This window comes from Rhinoderma darwinii, chromosome 1 (assembly GCF_050947455.1).
Source record: "Rhinoderma darwinii isolate aRhiDar2 chromosome 1, aRhiDar2.hap1, whole genome shotgun sequence".
NCBI lineage: Eukaryota > Metazoa > Chordata > Amphibia > Anura > Rhinodermatidae > Rhinoderma > Rhinoderma darwinii.
In genome coordinates this window covers 585,605,046-585,625,617 of record NC_134687.1, presented here as the reverse complement: position 1 = coordinate 585,625,617, position 20,572 = coordinate 585,605,046, and the positions used below count along the sequence as shown (strand labels likewise).

Here is a 20,572-nt window from a genome sequence, read left to right as displayed (position 1 = left end):
AATTTCTTGGTTACCTATAGGGCTGGGTCCAAGAATATTAAGGCTGACGCTCTGTCACGTAGTTTCATGGCCAATCCTCCTTCCGAGAAGGATCCCGCTTGTATTTTACCCCCTGGTATAATCGTCTCTGCCACGGATTCTGATTTAGCTTCTGATATCGCGGCTGATCAGGGTGCAGCTCCCGGGAACGTCCCTGGGGACAAACTGTTTGTTCCCCTGCAATACCGGCTGAGGGTACTCAGGGAAAACCATGACTCCGCTCTATCCGGTCATCCTGGCATCTTGGGCACCAAACACCTCATTACCAGAAACTATTGGTGGCCTGGGTTGCCTAAAGATGTTAGGGCTTACGTCGCCGCTTGTGAGGTTTGCGCTAGGTCCAAAACCCCTAGGTCCCGACCTGCGGGCCTACTACGTTCCTTGCCCATTCCCCAGAGACCTTGGACCCATATCTCCATGGATTTTATCACCGATTTGCCTCCATCTCAGGGCAAGTCGGTGGTGTGGGTGGTAGTCGACCGCTTCAGCAAGATGTGCCACTTTGTGCCCCTTAAGAAGCTACCTAACGCCAAGACGTTAGCTTCTTTGTTTGTGAAACACATCCTGCGTCTCCATGGGGCCCCAGTCAATATCGTTTCTGACAGAGGGGTACAATTTGTTTCCTTATTTTGGAGAGCTTTTTGTAAAAAGTTGGAGATTGATCTGTCCTTCTCCTCCGCCTTCCATCCCGAAACCAATGGCCAAACGGAAAGGACCAACCAATCCCTGGAACAATATTTAAGGTGTTTCATCTCTGACTGTCAATTCGATTGGGTCTCATTCCTTCCCCTTGCTGAATTTTCCCTGAATAACCGGGTCAGTAACTCGTCAGGGGTCTCCCCGTTTTTCTGTAATTTCGGGTTTAACCCTAGGTTCTCCTCCGTCTCCCCTGGTTGTTCCAATAATCCTGAGGTAGAGGAGGTTCATCGGGAACTGTGCACTGTCTGGGCCCAGGTTCAGAAGAACCTAGAGGCGTCCCAGAGCGCACAAAAGATTCAGGCGGATAGTAGACGTTCTGCTAACCCCCGGTTTGTCGTCGGGGATTTGGTCTGGTTGTCGTCCAGGAACTTGCGCCTTAAGGTCCCGTCCAGGAAGTTTGCTCCCCGATTTATTGGACCTTATAAGATCATTGAAGTCCTCAACCCTGTATCCTTCCGTCTGGAGCTCCCCCCATCCTTTCGCATACATGACGTCTTCCATGCCTCCCTCCTTAAACGCTGCTCCCCGTCCTGGTCCCCCTCGAGGATACCTCCTGTTCCCGTTCTCACCCCTGAGGGGGTGGAATTCGAGGTGGCCAAGATTATGGACAGTAGGATGGTCCAGGGCTCCCTCCAGTACCTGGTCCATTGGAGAGGATACGGGCCGGAGGAGAGGACTTGGGTACCTGCCCGTGATGTTCACGCTGGGGTATTGATCAGGAGGTTCCACCTCCTCTTCCCCACTAAACCGGGTCCCCTTAGTAAGGGTCCGGTGGCCCCTCATAAAAGGGGGAGTACTGTTAGGGATCTGCCAGGTACTTCATCTAGCTACACTCCTGGGATTAATCAATCCACACCTGAGGCCAGACCTGTTCGACTGACACCTTCTCCCACCAACCAGGGTGGCAGGCTCAGGAGTGGGAGAGCCTATCGCGGCCTGGTCTCTCGGAGTTAGCTCCGCCCCCTGCCCTTTATTACCTGCCCTGTGCTCTCCCTCAGTGCTTGTAATTCTTTTGGATTCCTGGCCCCACTGCTGCTTGCTCCAGCCTGCTTCTGCCGTGCTTCTGCCTTGCTGCAGTTCTGCTTGACCTGCTTTGCTTGCCCTGGCTTGCTTCTGTCTCCGTGTCCGCTCGGGTGTACTCACTTCGTCCTGGTCCTGACTGTTCGTTAGCCGCCCCGTTTCCTCGTGGCGTTCCGTGGCTACTGCCCCTTCCCTTGCGTGTTCCCTGTTTGTCTTCCTGTGCACTTAGCCAGCGTAGGGACCGCCGCCCAGTTGTACCTCGTCGCCTAGGGCGGGTCGTTGCAAGTAGGCAGGGACAGGGCGGTGGGTAGATTAGGGCTCACTTTCCCTTCACCTCCTTCCTGCCATTACACCTACGTAGTGTAATGTGTTCTAACTGTCATTGTGACGTGACAGTCACTCTGATAGGAAGCCTATGAGGAGCAGCCGGAGGCTGGTCCTCATAGACTTCCGTACATGGCAGCCCGGAGGCCATTGTCTGGCCTCCGGTTGCTGTGACAAGGATCGCCAGCCCCTGCAAATGCATGTGGGCTGCAGATCTGCTCTAAACCTCTTCAATACGGCGATCACAAATCGGCCACCGCATCGAAGGGATTTATTGGCGTTTGTTTAGCAGCGACGGACCGCTGATCGGCAACAGGGAGAGCAGGGCAGACACCCTGCACAGTTAACCGCCGCTGCGGTGTTGCGCCGTGCGGCGGTTAACTGTTAAAACGCGGACGTAACTGCACGCCCAGGTGCGCGAAGTTACTGCTCACCTGGACATGCATTTACGCCAAGGTGAGGGAAGGGGTTAAAAAGAGGCAGCTACATATTAAAGAGCTGTAATTCCTAAACCCTTCCTCAAATTAGGATGTGAATACCCTCAAATTAGAGCGGAGAGTCTGCACTTTGAGCCCATATTGAGTATATAACTGTATGTTCAATATATTTTAGTAAACAGCTAAAATGACAAAACTTGTGTCACTGTCCAATTAATTCTGGACCTAACTGTACATCAGACTTCAATAAAATAACATAAAACAAGTGTTGGGTATTCTGCTATGTAATTATTTATTTTAATTTTTTAAAATGTGACGTGTTGTTAGTTTTGTTGAATGGTGTCCCGTATAAACACCAAAACAAGACGTGTACTTTAAGAGAATGCAAGGTAACAATATTGGAGGCGAGTTAGCAGGGATTTCATTTAATGTTTCAGGGGATCACTTTGTATGTAGCTCCCAGGCGTGTGCCGATGTCCCGCATGGAGATCCGGCGTCCTTAGTAACCAGTGTTGTCTTGTAAAGACAACACTGTGAGCGCCGTCAGTAGACGAGGTCTCCTGTGAAAGCGCTGAGGCGCTGATTGGTCAATAGTTGGGCGTCCTTAGCAACCAGTGTTTTCATTTAGCGACGACACCACAAAGAATGTAAGTATGTGGTAGATTACATTATATTGTAAGGTTTTAGACAAGCTGTGATAATTTTGTCCATATCAATAACGGCTGCTTCTGTTAATACAGCAGAATGTGGAATGGTATATTTTTCAGCAGGTGTGATGCAGTCCCAGGTGTATGAACATAGGGTGTGCCATCAAAAATATCTGTTAAGTTAGAAACAGTGGTTAAAAAAAATGATAATAAAAAATATACATATATATACATATATATATATATATATATACACACACACACACACACACACACACACACATACATGTATATATATATTTACACATACAAACTGACAAATCTAAATAGATAGGCATATACACATGTAAAAATATATAAACATAAATACATACATACCCAAGTGATTGTAAAATGATGGACATACAAATAAGCATAGTCAAAATTTTGTACATTGGAGGAGTACTGTTAAGATTAGATATGTCCCATATTGGTAAAAAGATGTAATCTACATTACTAAAACTGCATAAGTATATAAATGTATAAGATGTATAAAATTTATATAATAATGAAATATATCAATTGAGGGGGTGGGGTGTTTGAAATGTGCCATGGTTATGTGACTAATTCTCTTAAGGTTCACAGTTTTTCATATTATGGTTTCAGAAATCTCATTCAAGCCAGAGGGCACTAGTGTATTCAATCTATAGATACAATATACCTCTCGTCGACAGAGGGATTCAAATCTGTTCGCTTGTTGTGCATCAATATAGTCAATGGGCATGCTTGTATAGCATTTGAAGTCCCCTCCGTGTGTCAGCGTGAGGTGTTTAGAGATAATCTGCACCCATAGTTTTTCGTTGCAATTGGAGCAGTGTTTGTTCAGGCGACAATGGACCCCACAGATTCAATTGATAAGATAGATGACAAATTGGGATTGGCATGTTAGCCTATGTTTGAGATTAAAAATTTACTAAGAGTACTATTGCTAGAAAAAGAGCTGCATTTATGTTGGATACTCATGCAGCAAAGACAACTATTTTTACCACATTTGAAACTCCCCATGGGTAATGAAAACGGGTTTGTTTTGTTTTTGTTGGTGTTTGCCCAATGTTTAACCCGGCTAGGGGCTAATGTATTCTTCAAGGTTGGCGCTCTATGGTATTGGGGCCTTGTACAGTGAAGGAAATAAGTATTTGATCCCTTGCTGATTTTGTAAGTTTGCCCACTGTCAAAGACATGAACAGTCTAGAATTATTAGGCTAGGTTAATTTTACCAGTGAGAGATAGATTATATAAAAAAAAAAAAAAAAAATCACATTGTCAAAATTATATATATATTTATTTGCATTGTGCACAGAGAAATAAGTATTTGATCCCTTTGGCAAACAAGACTTAATACTTGGTGGCAAAACCCTTGTTGGCAAGCACAGCAGTCAGACATTTTTAGTAGATGATGATGAGGTTTGCACACATGTTAAATGGAATTTTGGCCCACTCCTCTTTGCAGATCATCTGTAAATCATTAAAATTTCGAGGCTGTCGCTTGGCAACTCGGATCTTCAGCTCCCTCAATAAGTTTTCGATGGGATTAAGGTCTGGAGACTGGCTAGGCCACTCCATGACCTTAATGTGCTTCTTTTTGAGCCTCTCCTTTGTTGCCTTGGCTGTACGTTTCGGGTCATTGTCGTGCTGGAAGACCCAGCCACGAGCCATTTTTAATGTCCTGGTGGAGGGAAGGAGGTTGTTCCTCAGGATTTGACGGTACATGGCTCCATCCATTCTCCCATTGATGCGGTGAAGTAGTCCTGTGCCCTTAGCAGAGAAACACCCCCAAAACATAATGTTTCCACCTCCATGCTTGACAGTGGGGACGGTGTTCTTTGGGTCATAGGCAGCATTTCTCTTCCTCCAAAAACGGCGAGTTGAGTTAATGCCAAAGAGCTCAATTTTAGTCTCATCTGACCACAGCACCTTCTCCCAATCACTCTCAGAATCATCCAGATGTTCATTTGCAAACTTCAGACGGGCCTGTACATGTGCCTTCTTGAGCAGGGGGACCTTGCGGGCACTGCAGGATTTTAATCCATTACGGCGTAATGTGTTACCAATGGTTTTCTTGGTGACTGTGGTCCCAGCTGCCTTGAGATCATTAACAAGTTCCCCCCGTGTAGTTTTCGGCTGAGCTCTCACCTTCCTCAGGATCAAGGATACCCCACGAGGTGAGATTTTGCATGGAGCCCCAGATCGATGTCGATTGACAGTCATTTTGTATGTCTTCCATTTTCTTACTATTGCACCAACAGTTGTCTCCTTCTCACCCAGCGTCTTACTTATGGTTTTGTAGCCAATTCCAGCCTTGTGCAGGTCTATGATCTTGTCCCTGACATCCTTAGAAAGCTCTTTGTCTTGCCCATGTTGTAGAGGTTAGAGTCAGACTGATTAATTGAGTCTGTGGACAGGAGTCTTTTATACAGGTGACCATGTAAGACAGCTGTCTTTAATGCAGGCACCAAGTTGATTTGGAGCGTGTAACTGGTCTGGAGGAGGCTGAACTCTTAATGGTTGGTAGGGGATCAAATACTTATTTCTCTGTGCACAATGCAAATAAATATATATAATTTTGACAATGTGATTTTCTTTTTTTTTTTTTATATAATCTATCTCTCACTGGTAAAATTAACCTAGCCTAAAAATTCTAGACTGTTCATGTCTTTGACAGTGGGCAAACTTACAAAATCAGCAAGGGATCAAATACTTATTTCCTCCACTGTAGGTAAAAGGGACTTTAAAAAGAGTAATGGGTTAGTACATGCAGTGGGTACTTTAAACTTCTCTAATTTTCTGGAATTTTTTATTATATGTGGTGATAAAGTTGAACTTGCTTAGATTATTGAGTTCGCCCTTTGATTCTGATTTGTCTGTAGATATTAAACAATTTATTTGTTTCAGCCTTTTAGTTTTTTCATAGGCGTCAGATAGGAGATGAATAGGGTAGCCCTTTTCCTTAAATTTTTTTTAAGGGTGCCGGCTTGTTTAAGGAAGTCACCTTCAAGGCTGCAATTTTTTCATACCCTCTTATACCAGCATTCTTGCCTCTCTTTATTTTTTACAGAGCTTCAAATCCCCTACATAGATTTAAAACATAACCTTCTGGCTGTTCCACCACTGGGGGGAGCTTAGTGCATACTGCTTTATTATTGAGTTCAATGTGTAAACAGTCAGCAGCAAGCTCCCTCTAGTGGTGACTGAAGGTAGCCAGAACGTTCTCTTAAATATGCAGCATATCTTTGCAGGGTATTTGAGGCTCCTATTGCTGTGGGAAATTCCCTAATTTTATACATATTACCCTATTTTCCCCCTTTAAATGAATCAGGTAATATAGGAGAGCAGCCATTCCATTCAAAGAATACAAGTACTGTAATCCCACATGGCAGATGTCATCTGCTATCTAAACCACTCTGTTTGCAAAGGAAGTCATTCTTTTGAGTGAAGCAGATTCATAGCTAGATGTTTCTGTGCCTAGGTGCAAAACCCCTAACTAGGCCCCACACACAATATATTGCTCACAAGTTGATATATGCAGCCATGTACTATAGACACGGCTTACATACGCACATATGTACTGTACATAAACACGTGTATACATAGATACAATAACATTCACAAATTTACATTTATCCAAATAACAATTGAACGTACGAGCAGTAGATATCCTCTCCTCCTAAATAACATATTTACAGGTGATTTAATTTAAATTTTTCCTAAAGGGGTTGTCTGATTTAAAAAAAATACATTTTCAAATATCATATTAGGGAATAGGAGTGAGTTAATAGAGGGGGTCCCCAATAATAAATAAATAATCTAACATAATAATAATGCACTACAGGAAAAATACAATGTATTACCTTATCAATCCTATAGACATAGACTTTTCCTTGTTCTTGCTTTTCACTTCCCATATACATTGGTGCACCAACGAGCAGAATATCAGTAAATGAATCACCATCAACATCTACTGTAGTGAGTACACTACCAAAATAGGACCCAATCTGAAATAAATAAGAAATATGCAAATTACCATAAATCAGGTTAAGTCAGAGGTGTAACTTGAAGCTACTGGGCCACAATGCAAAATCTATACTGGTGTCTTCCTATGTAGAAGAGGGCCCCCCTCAGGCACCAGAGCCCTCATGCAACTGCTATCCCTGCATTATGCAGATGTGTCCTTCCTTATCTTTTCTCTTATCTCAACAAATTCTGAGATGAATTGCATTGAAAAAAAAAACATGATTTCACGATACTCTGTCACGAGATGTCTATTCTATATGTGTCCTTATGTGGCCACCCAGTGGTTGTGATGTGGTTTGCAACCTGTCAAGGGTTTTGCTAGCATGTCGTGACATTGTTGTAGCGTCCATAGCCGCGGATCTGTGAGCGCTGGCCCGCATCTCCTCCCCAGGAGATGCCAGCGCTCACTTCCGCTCTGGTCCGCTGTGTCCCGTAGGGTGCACGTGAACGCTCTTGCCAGGCTTTAAAGGGCCAGCGCGCGCACATGGGAATCATCATCAATTAGCCCATGAACATCCTGGACTATAAGAAGGTCCCTGACGACTTCCGGTTCCGGCGCTGGCGATGCAGGACGCTCCCGCTCCCACCTAGCCTGCTTGTCTGCAACAGTCGCTTCGGCGGCGAAAATCAGCTGTCAAACACCGGCCCTGCACACAGGGGCATACCCGGTGGTGCCTGTATGGAACGGTACCTCCTCAGAAGCGCACATAAGCCAGCAATGGAGGATTCAGCCGCGGCCGTGGAGAAGGGAGGTAAGATGGCGGCGCTTCCCGCCACTGCTCCCCCGCTATACACACAGGATGATGAGCTGCAGCAGCCTCAGTCCCCTTTTTCAAGCCCTGCAGAGCCCATAGCTTCTTCATATCCTGCACCTGTTGATTATATAGCCCTGGCCCATGAAGTGGCTAAGCGGATAGCTCCTGACCTGCAAAAAGCACTAGAAAAAACGGTGCAAGCTTCTCTCAACCGCATGCATGCGGATCTGGCACAAGTTACTTCCAGGACTGATGAATTAGAACAGCGTATAACGCTGTTGGAGGATGAAAATGAGCGCCTGCAATCCAAACTTAAAGAGGTGCTGTCTACTACAACGCAGTTGGGGGACAAGGTGGAGGACCTAGAAAACCGCTCCAGGAGGAGCAACCTGCGACTTGTGGGTCTGAAAGAGGCGGTGGTCCCTTCTGATTTGCAGCGACTATGTGAGAGGACATTGCCAGCCGCACTGGGTCTTCAGCGTCCCTGCCGGGTGGAAAGGGCGCACAGGGTGGGACCGGACCCCAGAAATCTTCCATCAGCGGACGGCAGCAGCTCGCTTCGCCCCAGACAAGTCATCTTTAAGCTGTTGGAATACAATGATAAGGTGGCACTTATGAAGGCATTTCGCAGCAGATCTCGACCTTTGGAGATAATGGGAATGAGAGTGCTACTGTTCGAGGACCATTCTACGGAGGTTGCGAAATGCAGGCGTTCTTTCAGCAAGATCTGTACCGCGCTGTTCCAAGCGAAAGTGCGTTTTAACCTGCAATATCCAGCCATCTTACGGGTGTTTCAAGAGAGTGGTCGGACCAAGATATTTACCACACCGAAGGAAGCGGAGGACGCACTTGCAGAATTATGTAGAAGTCGCCCCTCGCACGAGGAGCAACGCAGTCCAGCACACAGCCCACGTCGCAAGTCAAGAGAAGTCGGACGGAATCAACTGGATATGGAGCGAACATGGGCAGAAGCTTTAATGCCCACACCCGGAAGAGCCCGTGGAGGCCGATCCAGGAACGGAGGGGACTCTCCGAAGCCGCAGAGACGACCGCGAGACCGCACCCGGTCTACGTCTCCTGATTGACGAGTGGAGTTTTTTCAGGACCCTTATAACTGATGAGGTGGTTCTGTGGACGCTGTAGATCAATCGCAGGTTTCGATCTTTTACAGATAAGTTTGCAGATAATTTTTGATGATTGCACTTGAATGTCTTATAAGGCAGTATTTTTTCTGTCGCCAACTGATCCACTGTTAAAATGTATGCATTTTGATATTCTGCTGTATTTACAATGCAGGGGGTTTGAGATTAAGTTAGGGCCTGTTCTAGGCTCTCTCCTTATGTGCATCTCCGATCGAGAATTCTACAAGGCCTCTCTCTCGTACGAGATTAGTTATGTCCGTTGCAGGACACATACTCGGGGAACACTCGGTAGGGGCCTCTGGGTCGTTGGGTGTGGCAGCCTTGAAGTGAAGCAGGGTTTATACTGTAATCTGAACGGATTCTAGGCTGTTGGTCCTTTGGTATAAGACTGTATACCGGCTGCAAGGGGTTTTATGCTGTGTTATGGGCTGGTGCAGCTCTGTCACTATATGTGGTATATACGCAGGTCTGGGGGGGAGGGGGAGGGAGGGACGTGTTAGTGCACAACAGAAAAAAGTGAAGTCTCTTACGCCAATGGGTACTAGGGGGTTGAAGGCCCTTGCCGCAGGCGATTTTTCTTTTTCTTTTGGTCAAGGTCTAATGGCCTTGATTTGGAGTTTAGTTTTGTTCTCTAGGCCGGGTTTTGGCTGTGTTCTTAATGTTTATGAATGGCTTTTAGGTAAAGATGGATCTGACTCCCCGAACCAATCACTGCTTTTTGACGCCTTAGCTCATCTTATGCATTGCCCATAAACATGAAAATAATTTCATGGAACGTTAAGGGGCTTAGATCCCCACAGAAAAGGACCAAACTTTTGCGGCACATGAAACGATTACACCCAGATGTAGCCCTGTTACAGGAAACTCACCTTACCGAGCCAGAATTTAAGTATCTACAAAAGTTCTGGGTGGGTCAAGTTTTTGGCTCGGCTGCTAGAGACGGTATGGCGGGAGTTATGATTTTGCTGCACAAAAATTTTGCTTTTACGTTGGTGTCCCAGGAACGTGATGATGAGGGCCGTTGGATCCATCTAGTGGTGGAACATGCAGGGGAAACTATTAGTATCCATAATGTTTATGGCCCGAATGCGGCCAACACAGAGTTTTTTGGTCACTTGGAAGCCCAACTCCAGCAGGATCGCACCAAATTATTAGTACTAGGAGGAGACCTTAATACTGTAAGGTCCACCAGGGAGGATAGGAGTGCAGGAGCCAGTTCGCATAGAAATAGGGATAGGATCTTGCCAGACTTTTTAAGACACACTGCCCTTACAGATGCTTGGAGGAGTTTACACCCTGATGCTCGGGAATACACACACTGTTCTTATGTCCATCAATCGTGGTCGCGTATTGATTATTTGCTGGTGAATGACGCCTTATCCCGCCGGTTACGTGACGCGGCAATAGAGGATCTCATCATTTCGGATCATGCCCCGGTTACCATTACTCTGGCCAACACAGTAGCTAGGGGACTGGATTTTATATGGAGGTTCCCCTCCTTCCTGGCAACGGATGAGGGTTTTTTACAGAAGTTAAGGGGATGGTGGACGGAATTTGATGGGGATAATGCGTTGCATCGTTCGGACCCGTCATTGTATTGGCGTTCGGCTAAAGCGGTAATTCGCGGGAAAATTATACAATTCATGTCTAATATTAAACGCAAGACCACCGAAGGGTACAAGACGGCGAGCGAGCGGTTACGGTGTGCATACACTGCATTTTTACACTCTCCGTCAACGTCGCTGGGGGAGACCTGGAGGGAAGCCAAGTGGCAATTTGATCAGTCGTTAGATAAAAGAGAAAGTATTTATCGGTCCCTATTTTATGCAGATCTCATGCGTTTCGGCAATAAAGCGCGCAAATTATTAGCACGACTAGCGAAGGGGAGGTATGCACCGTCGCACATTTTAACACTTAACGATACCAATGGAATTCCTACATCAGATCCAAAAAAAATTAACACTGTTTTGCGTAAGTATTACCAAGCCCTTTACTCAGACACGCCCATTGACCCCCAAAAAGGTAGGGAATTTTTGGAGAAGGTAAATTTGCCTGGAGTCTATGGCAGTTAATTTAGCCCTGTTTGCTGACGACGTTATACTTTTTATGTCAAATCCTCAAGAACATTTATTGCCGTTCTTTCATTTTTTACAGGACTTTGGGCAATGCTCGGGATACAAAGTCAACATAGCTAAAAGCGAACTGCTGGAGTTGGGCAAACCGTTACCTAAGACCTTTTGGCAATCTTTGGGATGTGGGATATCTCCGGTTAAGCACTGCATTACTTATCTAGGCATTAAGATAGGGAAGGTACCGGAAACCCTGTATGGCCTAAATTACCCACCGCTATTGAAAAAAATACAGGCGGAACTCACCAGATGGTGTCAGTTGCCGCTATCCCTTCTGGAGAGGTGCCACTTAATTAAGATGGTTCGTTTCCCGAGACTGCTATATCCCTTTCAAACACTCCCACTCTTACTGAAACATATGGATGTCTCCAAACTGACTTCCTCATTCACAAAATTTATATGGGCAGGAAAGAGGCCTCGCATTGCACTCACTAAGCTCATGATGGGCAAGCATGAAGGGGGGCTGAATTTTCCAAATATCAGGGGTTATAACGTGGTATGTCTCTTTCATCATGTAGTGGATTGGCTCCACGCAACGAGCCATTATTTCAACTTAGCTCTGGAAGGGGCGTATGCCTCACCCTGGAACCTGAAAGCCTTGTTACACTGTAGAGTTGCTTCTCTTCCGTGCCGTCTCAAAACCTCCATTGTGCTGAGAGATACAGTCCTAGCCTGGAAAGCGGTCCGTAAATTCTTTGACCTGCCTCACCTGCTCTCTAAACATGCCGTTATGTGGACACCCGGAATTCCAACCGGGAGTAGACAATGGGGATAGATTTGCCTCTTGGGAGGATGAAGGCATTAATAACGCAGGGGATTTAATGCATATAGAGGAAAGGAGATGGTTAACCGGGGCGGAAATCACAGCTAAACTCAGACCCTTAGAGGGCAATGTTAATTTTTTACAAGTTCTTCAGGTGCGCTCATTCTGCTCATCTAGGCTCAGGGATTTGAATAAGGAAGCCACCATTCATACTTTAGATGAGGTCATAGGCGAGTCGGGCGACTATATCAAGGTTGTATAGAACGCTTGGGGATTGTTTTGTCCGCCCGCGATCACGGGATATGTTCAAAGTCTGGGAACGATGGACTCAAGATCCAGGTATAGGAGAGATCATATTAGGGGGTTGGGAGATGCTACGGAGGAGTATCGTGAATGAGAGTTGAAGGGAAACCTATTTTAAATTAATGCATTCGGCTATATATGGTTCAATATTTTGCCTTCACAGTCCTTCCCCGATCACATTACTTGTTGTCCCAAATGTCACACCCCCCTGACGAATTTGTGGCATAGAGTATGGGGTTGTGCTCATACTACACGTTATTGGGTGATGGTACACAACTATATTCTGGATCATTGGAAGACGAAACTTCCAATGACGCCTCAAGCGCTACTGTTCCATCAGGCGCGACCGCCGGAGGAAGAGGGTGCTCGAGGGATGAGATTTCCTCCCGCTTTTGTACACACGATTTTACTGGTGGCCTTGAGATGCCTTCTAGGTAAATGGCTGGAAACTGACACGCCGGGGCTAGACCTGATAGTGTCCAGTTTGAAACAGTTATTAACTCTTGAGCGGGTGGAGGTGGAAAGACGGAAAGAAACGGGAGCCAAGAAGTTATTCGCTAAATGGCAAATATTTATAGAATCGCAATGCACAGCGGCCGAGGTGGTGGAAATTGTTACGCCTTTCAGACACACAGCGTGGTATCATACGCAGCTTCTGGCAGGCACTTTAGGAGACTTGCAACTTCAGTCTAGTAAGGGGATAGATGGGAAGTAGCTACTCTTTGATGACCTAAGTCGTGTTCAGGGATATGTTATGCTATGTTAGTTTAACCCCTTAATGACCGGGCCTGAAAAGACCTTAATGACCAGCTCAATTTTTCTGTTTTTGCCTCTCTGCGTTTCAGCAGCCATAACTTTTTTTATTTTTTCATTGACGTGGCTGTATGAGGCCTTGTTTTATGCGAGAGAAATAGTATTTTTTTTTCCCCACAGTTTGGGGGTAAATAAAAAAAATTTCACGGCGTGAATATAGGAAAAAGCGATTCTTGGAATAGTTTTTTTGGTTTATTTTTTATCCCGTCCATGTTTCACGCTAAATAACCCATTAGATTAATTCTTCAAGTTATTATGGTCGTGTAGATACCTAATATGTGTAGGTTTTTTGTTTTTATTTAGTGTAGGGGCAATAAAATGTATTTAATGCAAAATAAAGACTCTTTTTGTGACTTTTTTTTATTTATTTATTTGTTTTGTTACTTTTTTTTTTTTAATCCCATCAAGCAAGGGATAACTTTATTTGTAACTTTATTTTTTACTTGTAATGTATTAGCATACTTCTGTACGCTAATAAATTACACTGTGTCACTATGACACAGGCTGCTGATCAGCAGGCAAACGGAACAGACAGCCCTAGGGTCCTTTGTAGGTCCCCAGTGCTGACTGCAGAGGGATTCCCCATTGTTTGATCACATCACTGGAATCCCGGTGATGCGATCAAAGAGGGGAATTCCCTTTGATCTTGCCGCGGTCACGGACCGCGGTAATCAAAGGGTTAAACAGCTGGGGTCCGAATGTTTGCTGACCCCAGCTGTGTTCAGGAGGCTGCTCTAAGATCAGGAGCTGTTAGTTACAGCTCCTGCTTAGAGGATGAGCGCTCTCACGAGCGCTCATCAGCCTGATCTACAGCGACGCCAAAAGACGTCTCTGTAGACTAAGCACAGTAGCCTTTGCGTAGTAGACTAAGTAGACTAAGCGTAGTAGCCTTTGTTATTCCGAAGTACCCAGGCAGAACATCACAAGTGCTCTACCCGTGGACTTTATCCCTGGAAAAGCTCCAGACATCACTGTCCATATATGTAAAGTGACGTCAGGGGATTCTCCAGGGCCAGAGCGTTGCCGACGCTCCAGCAGCGTACCCAGGCTTTGCAAAGCTTCGGAACAGCGCCATAGTCCATGGGCAGAGTGCTAGTAAAAGGCTCCAGCTCTGTTCATGGACAGTAACTTCAGGAGTTTCCCCTGGGCCATTCCCCGGGCGATGTTTGCCACTCTATGCCATACAGTCGGATACGTTTTGGCTAAATATATCAAAATCCTGATCATTAAACGGTCGCTGCCTGCTCCATGGTTTCCTTCACTGTAATGACATCAGCACCAAAATCAGTTAATGCGTATAACGTACAAACGTGAGTGCCACAATTTCCATTGCCCATCCCTCGGTAATGGAGGGGGGGGCCAGACATCTTGGCTGTATGGGGCCCATAAATTCCTGACGGCTGCCATGGGTTCACATACCCACAGATCATGACAATTGTATTGAATTTGTCTCAGGAGAAATTGGAGTCCTTAAATTCAGGCAAAGTTAAGAGTGGAAACATCTGTATATGGTCTTGTTTCCTAACAACTGTATAAACATGCTATCCAGTGTGCGATAATTTGCTATTTACCTCTTTCAGCTTTATAACTGGTTGCATCAAATTGGCATTCCAAACAAACATTTGCTGTAATGTGATATTTTACAATGCATTGCAAAACTGCTTCATTTCAAAAACATTGGTAGAGGTTCAAGCACAATCTGCCCAGGTCAAGTCCTGCAAAGCATCTACAGTGTATAGATCAACATTAAGCCTTACTTCTGCTTCTCCTCATGCAGATGAATTGCATGAAGACTTATTTACATGTTTTGTATCATTGTCTTCTTCACAAACTATTTACTCTTAATCTTTATCCTACAGATATGACCCTTCAGAATTTTCTGGTACAATGTAGAATACATGACCACTTCAATGGAAATAGATTGTCCATGTGCTAAAACAGCAAACCTTTCCCACAATATCTTACTACCCCACAATGTTTCACGGTTGGCAAGATGTTTCTATTGTGGAATGCTATATTTGCTTTCCTCCTGATATTGTCTTTTTCACTTTTGACTCATCTGTCCAAAGAACATTATCCACAATGGCTTGGTGATGATCCAGGTGTTTGTTTCTTTTGCAAATGTAACAAGAGTATTTATATATAGAAGACTTAGAGAAAAATAAGTCATTACGCCACAGGTATGATAAAAAATGTAACAAGTTTTATTAGGACATACAATACAAAATACTGATATATAAAATACAAAAAAGGATCCGAATAAAGGAAGGAACGCAGTGTGGTGGCTTCACAAAAGATAGAAGTTGGGGTATTATGCCCACCAAAAACAAAATTCCCTGGCAGTAACTCACTATCTGATATAGATCGCAGGTAACATAGTCTAGGTAGTATGATGCAAGCGTAACTATGAATTAATGAGGACAGCAAAGTTATAAAAATTTACAGAGAGAGAACAAGTCACTCAATAACCACATGTTTCAAAGATTGCTGAGATGCAAAAAATTAATTTCATGGTTAGTTTACGCTTTAAATAAATAGAAATAGACCAGGATCAAAGTGTCGTAATGAGAATAGAGTTGCCAGAGAAGGAGGAAGCTAGATCGGCGAAACGCGTGTCGGGGCGCAACCTTTTCAGGCTGCAGTTACATAGTTACATAGTTACATAGTTAGTACGGCTGAAAAAAGACACATGTCCATCAAATTCAACCAAGGGACAGGAAAAGGGAAGGAAAAATTTCTACACATAGGAGCTAATATTTTTTTGTTCTAGGAAATTATCTAACCCTTTTTTAAAGCCATCTACTGTCCCTGCTGTGACCAGCTCCTGCGGTAGGCTATTCCATAGATTCACAGTTCTCACGGTAAAGAAGGCTTGTCGCCTCTGCAGCTTGAACCTTTTTTTCTCCAGACGGAGGGAGTGCCCCCTTGTTTTTTGAGGGGGTTTTACAAGGAACAGGATTTCACCATATTTTTTGTATGCGCCATTAATATATTTATATAAGTTAATCATGTCCCCCCTTAGTCGTCTTTTTTCAAGGCTAAATAGGTTTAATTCTTTCAGTCTTTCCTCATAACTTAAATTCTCCATGCCCCTAATTAGCTTCGTTGCTCTTCTTTGTATTTTTTCCAACTCCAGGGCATCCTTTCTATGAACTGGAGCCCAGAACTGAACTGCATATTCTAGATGAGGCCTCACTAATGCTTTGTAAAGTGGCAATATTACATCCCTGTCCCGTGAGTCCATGCCTCTTTTAATACACGACAATATCCTGCTGGCCTTTGAAGCAGCTGATTGACATTGCATGCTGTTATTGAGTTTATGATTTACAAGTACACCCAGATCCTTCTCAACAAGTGAATCCGCCAGTGTAGCTCCCCCTAGGACATATGATGCATGCAGGTTGTTGGTACCCAGATGCATAACTTTACATTTATCTACATTAAACTTCATCAGCCAAGTGGACGCCCAAACACTTAGTTTGTTTAAATCTGCCTGCAATTCATGAACATCTTCCATAGACTGAACTATATTACATAGCTTGGTGTCATCTGCAAAAATAGAAATAGTGCTATTAATCCCATCTTCTATATCAGTAATAAATAAGTTGAATAATAGTGGTCCCGGCACTGAACCCTGGGGTACACCACTTATTACCGGGGACCATTCAGAGTAGGAATCATTGACCACAACTCTCTGTATACGGTCCTTGAGCCAATTCTCAAATCCAATTACAAACTATATTTTCTAAACCTATAGTCCTTAATTTACCCATTAAGCGCCTATGGGGGACAGTGTCAAATGCCTTTGCAAAGTCCAAAAACACTAAATCCACAGCGGCCCCTCTGTCTAGACTTCTGCTCACCTCTTCATAAAAACAGATTAGGTTAGTTTGACAACTTCTGTCCTTAGTAAAACCGTGCTGGCTGTCACTTATAATGCTATTTATTGTCACATAATCCTGTATATAGCCCCTCAAACATTTTCCCCACAATGGATGTTAAGCTCACTGGTCTATAATTACCCGGGGAAGACCTAGAGCCCTTTTTGAAAATCGGCACCACATTTGCGCTGCGCCAGTCCCTTGGCACTATGCCAGTCACTAGAGATTCTCTGAATATTATGAAAAGGGGGACAGAAATAACTGAACTAAGCCCTTTAAGAATTCTAGGGTGTAACCCATCTGGTCCCGGGGCCTTGTGCACATTTATTTTATTTTATTTAGGTTGGACCATCTCTACATTCATCCAATTCAGTAGATCAACTGATATATTAACAGCACTGGCACCAGCTACATCAGCTCTTTCTTCTGTTGTATATACAGAGCTAAAGAACCCATTTAGTAACTCTGCCTTCTCTTGATCCCCTGTGATCAACTCCCCATTACCATTATCTAGGGGTCCCACATGTTCAGACCTTGGCTTTTTAGCATTTATATACTTGAAGAATTTTTTGGGATTTGTTTTACTATCCTTGGCCACCTACCTTTCATTTTGTATTTTTGCTAATTTTATTACCTTTTTACAGATTTTATTAAGATCTTTATAGTTTACAAAGGCTGCAGATGTACCCTCAGATTTGTATTTTTTAAATGCCCTTTTTTTGTTGTGTATTGCCCCTTTCACAGAAGGTGTAAGCCATGTGGGGTTTAATTTGTGTCGTTTATACTTGTTACCTATAGGAATAAATTTTGCACTATAATAACTCAAAGTAGATTTGAAAATCTCCCATTTATCATTTGTTCCATTATTTGACATTAGTTCTTCCCAATCCATATCCTGAATTGCAGCCCTCATCCTGGGGAAATTGGCTTTCTTAAAATTAAATGTTTTTGCCCTCCCAGCCTGCGTTTGTTTTTTACAGTATAGGTAAAATGTAACTATATTATGATCACTGTTACCGAGGTTTTCACGAACATTGACATTCCCAACAAGATCTGCATTATTAGAAATGACCAGATCCAACAGAGCTTCACCTCTAGTCGGGTCTTCCACAAACTGGCCCATAAAATTTTCCTGCAACAGGTTGAGGAAATGTCTCCCCTTTGCAGTTGAAGCTGAACCATGACACCAATTAATATGACGGAAATTAAAATCTCCCATTATCACTACAGTACCCGCCTGTGCAGCCCGCTCCATCTGTTTATATAGCTGAACTTTCATCTCCTCAGTTATATTGGGGGGTCTATAGATTACACCAAAAGTAATTTTTTTCAGGGTTTACCTCCCTTTCTAGTTCCACCCACAAGGTTTCAACCTCCTCACAGTATTCACCCACTATTGTCTCTTTCACACTCGCCTTCATATCACATCTCACATACAGACATACACCACCACCTTTCCTATTTGTCCTGTCTTTCCGAAAAAGTGTAAAACCCTGTAGATTTACAGCCCAGTCATGTGAAGAGTCCAGCCATGTTTCAGCAACACCAACTATATCTATATTTTCTTCCAGTATCAAGGCCTCCAGCTCCCCCATTTTGCTTGCTAGACTTCTGGCATTTGTGAACATACACTTTAACTTGCCTGTCAGTTTTTCACTTTTATTATCAGAAATGTGATTTGACATTAATTGGGCCTTTTTATTTACACTGATGTTTTGTAACGAAAGGATCTCCTTATCTTGTTGTCTAGTCCTCTCCCCACATTCTGTTTCTCCCCCCACCAATATAGTCTGACCCCTCTCTAACCTGGCTACCCCTTTTTTTTCTACATTGACCTCCCTCCTCAGTGTGGGGCCATTACTACGTTCACCTTCATGGGTAAGCCTACCTCTATACTCCTTATGTCATATATAGATCTATTGCGATCTATACAGGCTATGCACACTTGACTCTTTCTCTGGCAACTCTATTCTCATTACGACACTTTGATCCTGGTCTATTTCTATTTATTTAAAGCGTAAACTAACCATGAAATTAATTTTTTGCATCTCAGCAATCTTTGAAACATGTGGTTATTGAGTGACTTGTTCTCTCTCTGTAAATTTTTATAACTTTGCTGTCCTCATTAATTCATAGTTACGCTTGCATCATACTACCTAGACTATGTTACCTGCGATCTATATCAGATAGTGAGTTACTGCCAGGGAATTTTGTTTTTGGTGGGCATAATACCCCAACTTCTATCTTTTGTGAAGCCACCACACTGCGTTCCTTCCTTTATTCGGATCCTTTTTTGTATTTTATATATCAATATTTTGTATTGTATGTCCTAATAAAACTTGTTAAATTTTTGATCATACCTGTGGCGTAATGACTTCTTTTTCTCTAAGTCTTCTATGATGTAATGAAGTTTGCTATATTACTTATATACAATGAGGCACTTGGACACTTGTTAATGGCGCCTAACTTGCTACCTGGTAAGTCCCTATATTTAAAGAGTATTTATATATGTGTAACCCCTATAATAAGTTTATGGAGAACAACAGGCACCACCGTGGCCAGTCATTAGTAAACGGTACTGGCAGAACTACATTTCCCAACTCTTCCAGGGGCAGTGAGGTGGAGCTAAGCAACTGCCACTGGGATAAATGACTGACATTTAGATGTGTAACAGGTTTTTTAAGAGGAGAAACAACCATTTACAGCAAGACTGGAGAGATAGACATCTGAGAAAGAAACGATGAAATGATTCACCAACAGTAGTGGACCTCTTGAGAGGAATCTCATCTCCGGGTTAGACATCACTCTAGGGATCTCAGTAGCATGTCCCATATCATCATAAGTTAGCTTCATGGGGAGCCTTATGTCCATCTTGGGATAAGTATGTACAGCAGTGGTCCCTTCCTCCACTTCTAACTCTTGATTTTCATGTTGTAAGTTTGGTAGGTATAACTTCAGTTATTTCTTCTTCCAAAGACTCCCCCAATGGAAGATGGGAACAGTCAGATTTAGATTCGGGTCCTCCCTGAACATCCACATCTGATGACCCATCTTCATCACTTTCCACAATAGATAGAGGAGTTTTGACCCAAGTGTAATCTTGTCTCCAGTCTTTACTAGACTCACTTTCACTCTGTAAAGACTTATTTTCACTCCCTTCTGGAGTAATCTCCGGGCTGACTGGTTGACTACGCCGATTGTTTCTTCTTGGGGGCAGTGAGGTAGGCTGTACTTCATCAGTCACAGGCAATTTCAAAACAGATTTTGGTGGTGGTAAGTTTTGACTATCCCTCTTTATCTCTCAGGTTTCACTCGGTAGACAGGGATGTCTGGTAATTTTTCGACTACAACATTAGGTTCTGAGCGCCAGCGATCAGCTTTCTTTGTGCTTCCCTTTTAGGTCCAATTGTTGTATGAGGACTCGGTCCCCTGGCTACAGGACATGTTCTCGAACTCTTTTATCATAGTGAGATTTGTTCCTTTGGCCTGATCTATCCGAGGTCCAGTCGGCCAACATGTAAGCTCTCTTTAACTCTTCTCTCAACTGAGACACGTATTTCAGATAATTCC

At 43.7% G+C, this 20,572-nt stretch overlaps 1 protein-coding gene across 1 annotated transcript in view; it reads right to left on the bottom strand.

The window, feature by feature from the left end:
- The window catches only part of ITGA1 (integrin subunit alpha 1), a gene marked incomplete at its 5' end in the record, with an annotated part of 230,603 nt that overhangs the window by 98,662 nt on the left and 111,369 nt on the right, over nucleotides 1-20,572 (bottom strand). Inside the window, one exon of the mRNA XM_075854911.1 lies at nucleotides 7,054-7,197. Within this exon, the coding sequence (XP_075711026.1) occupies nucleotides 7,054-7,197 (144 nt within the window). The remainder of the gene's footprint in view (nucleotides 1-7,053; nucleotides 7,198-20,572) is intronic.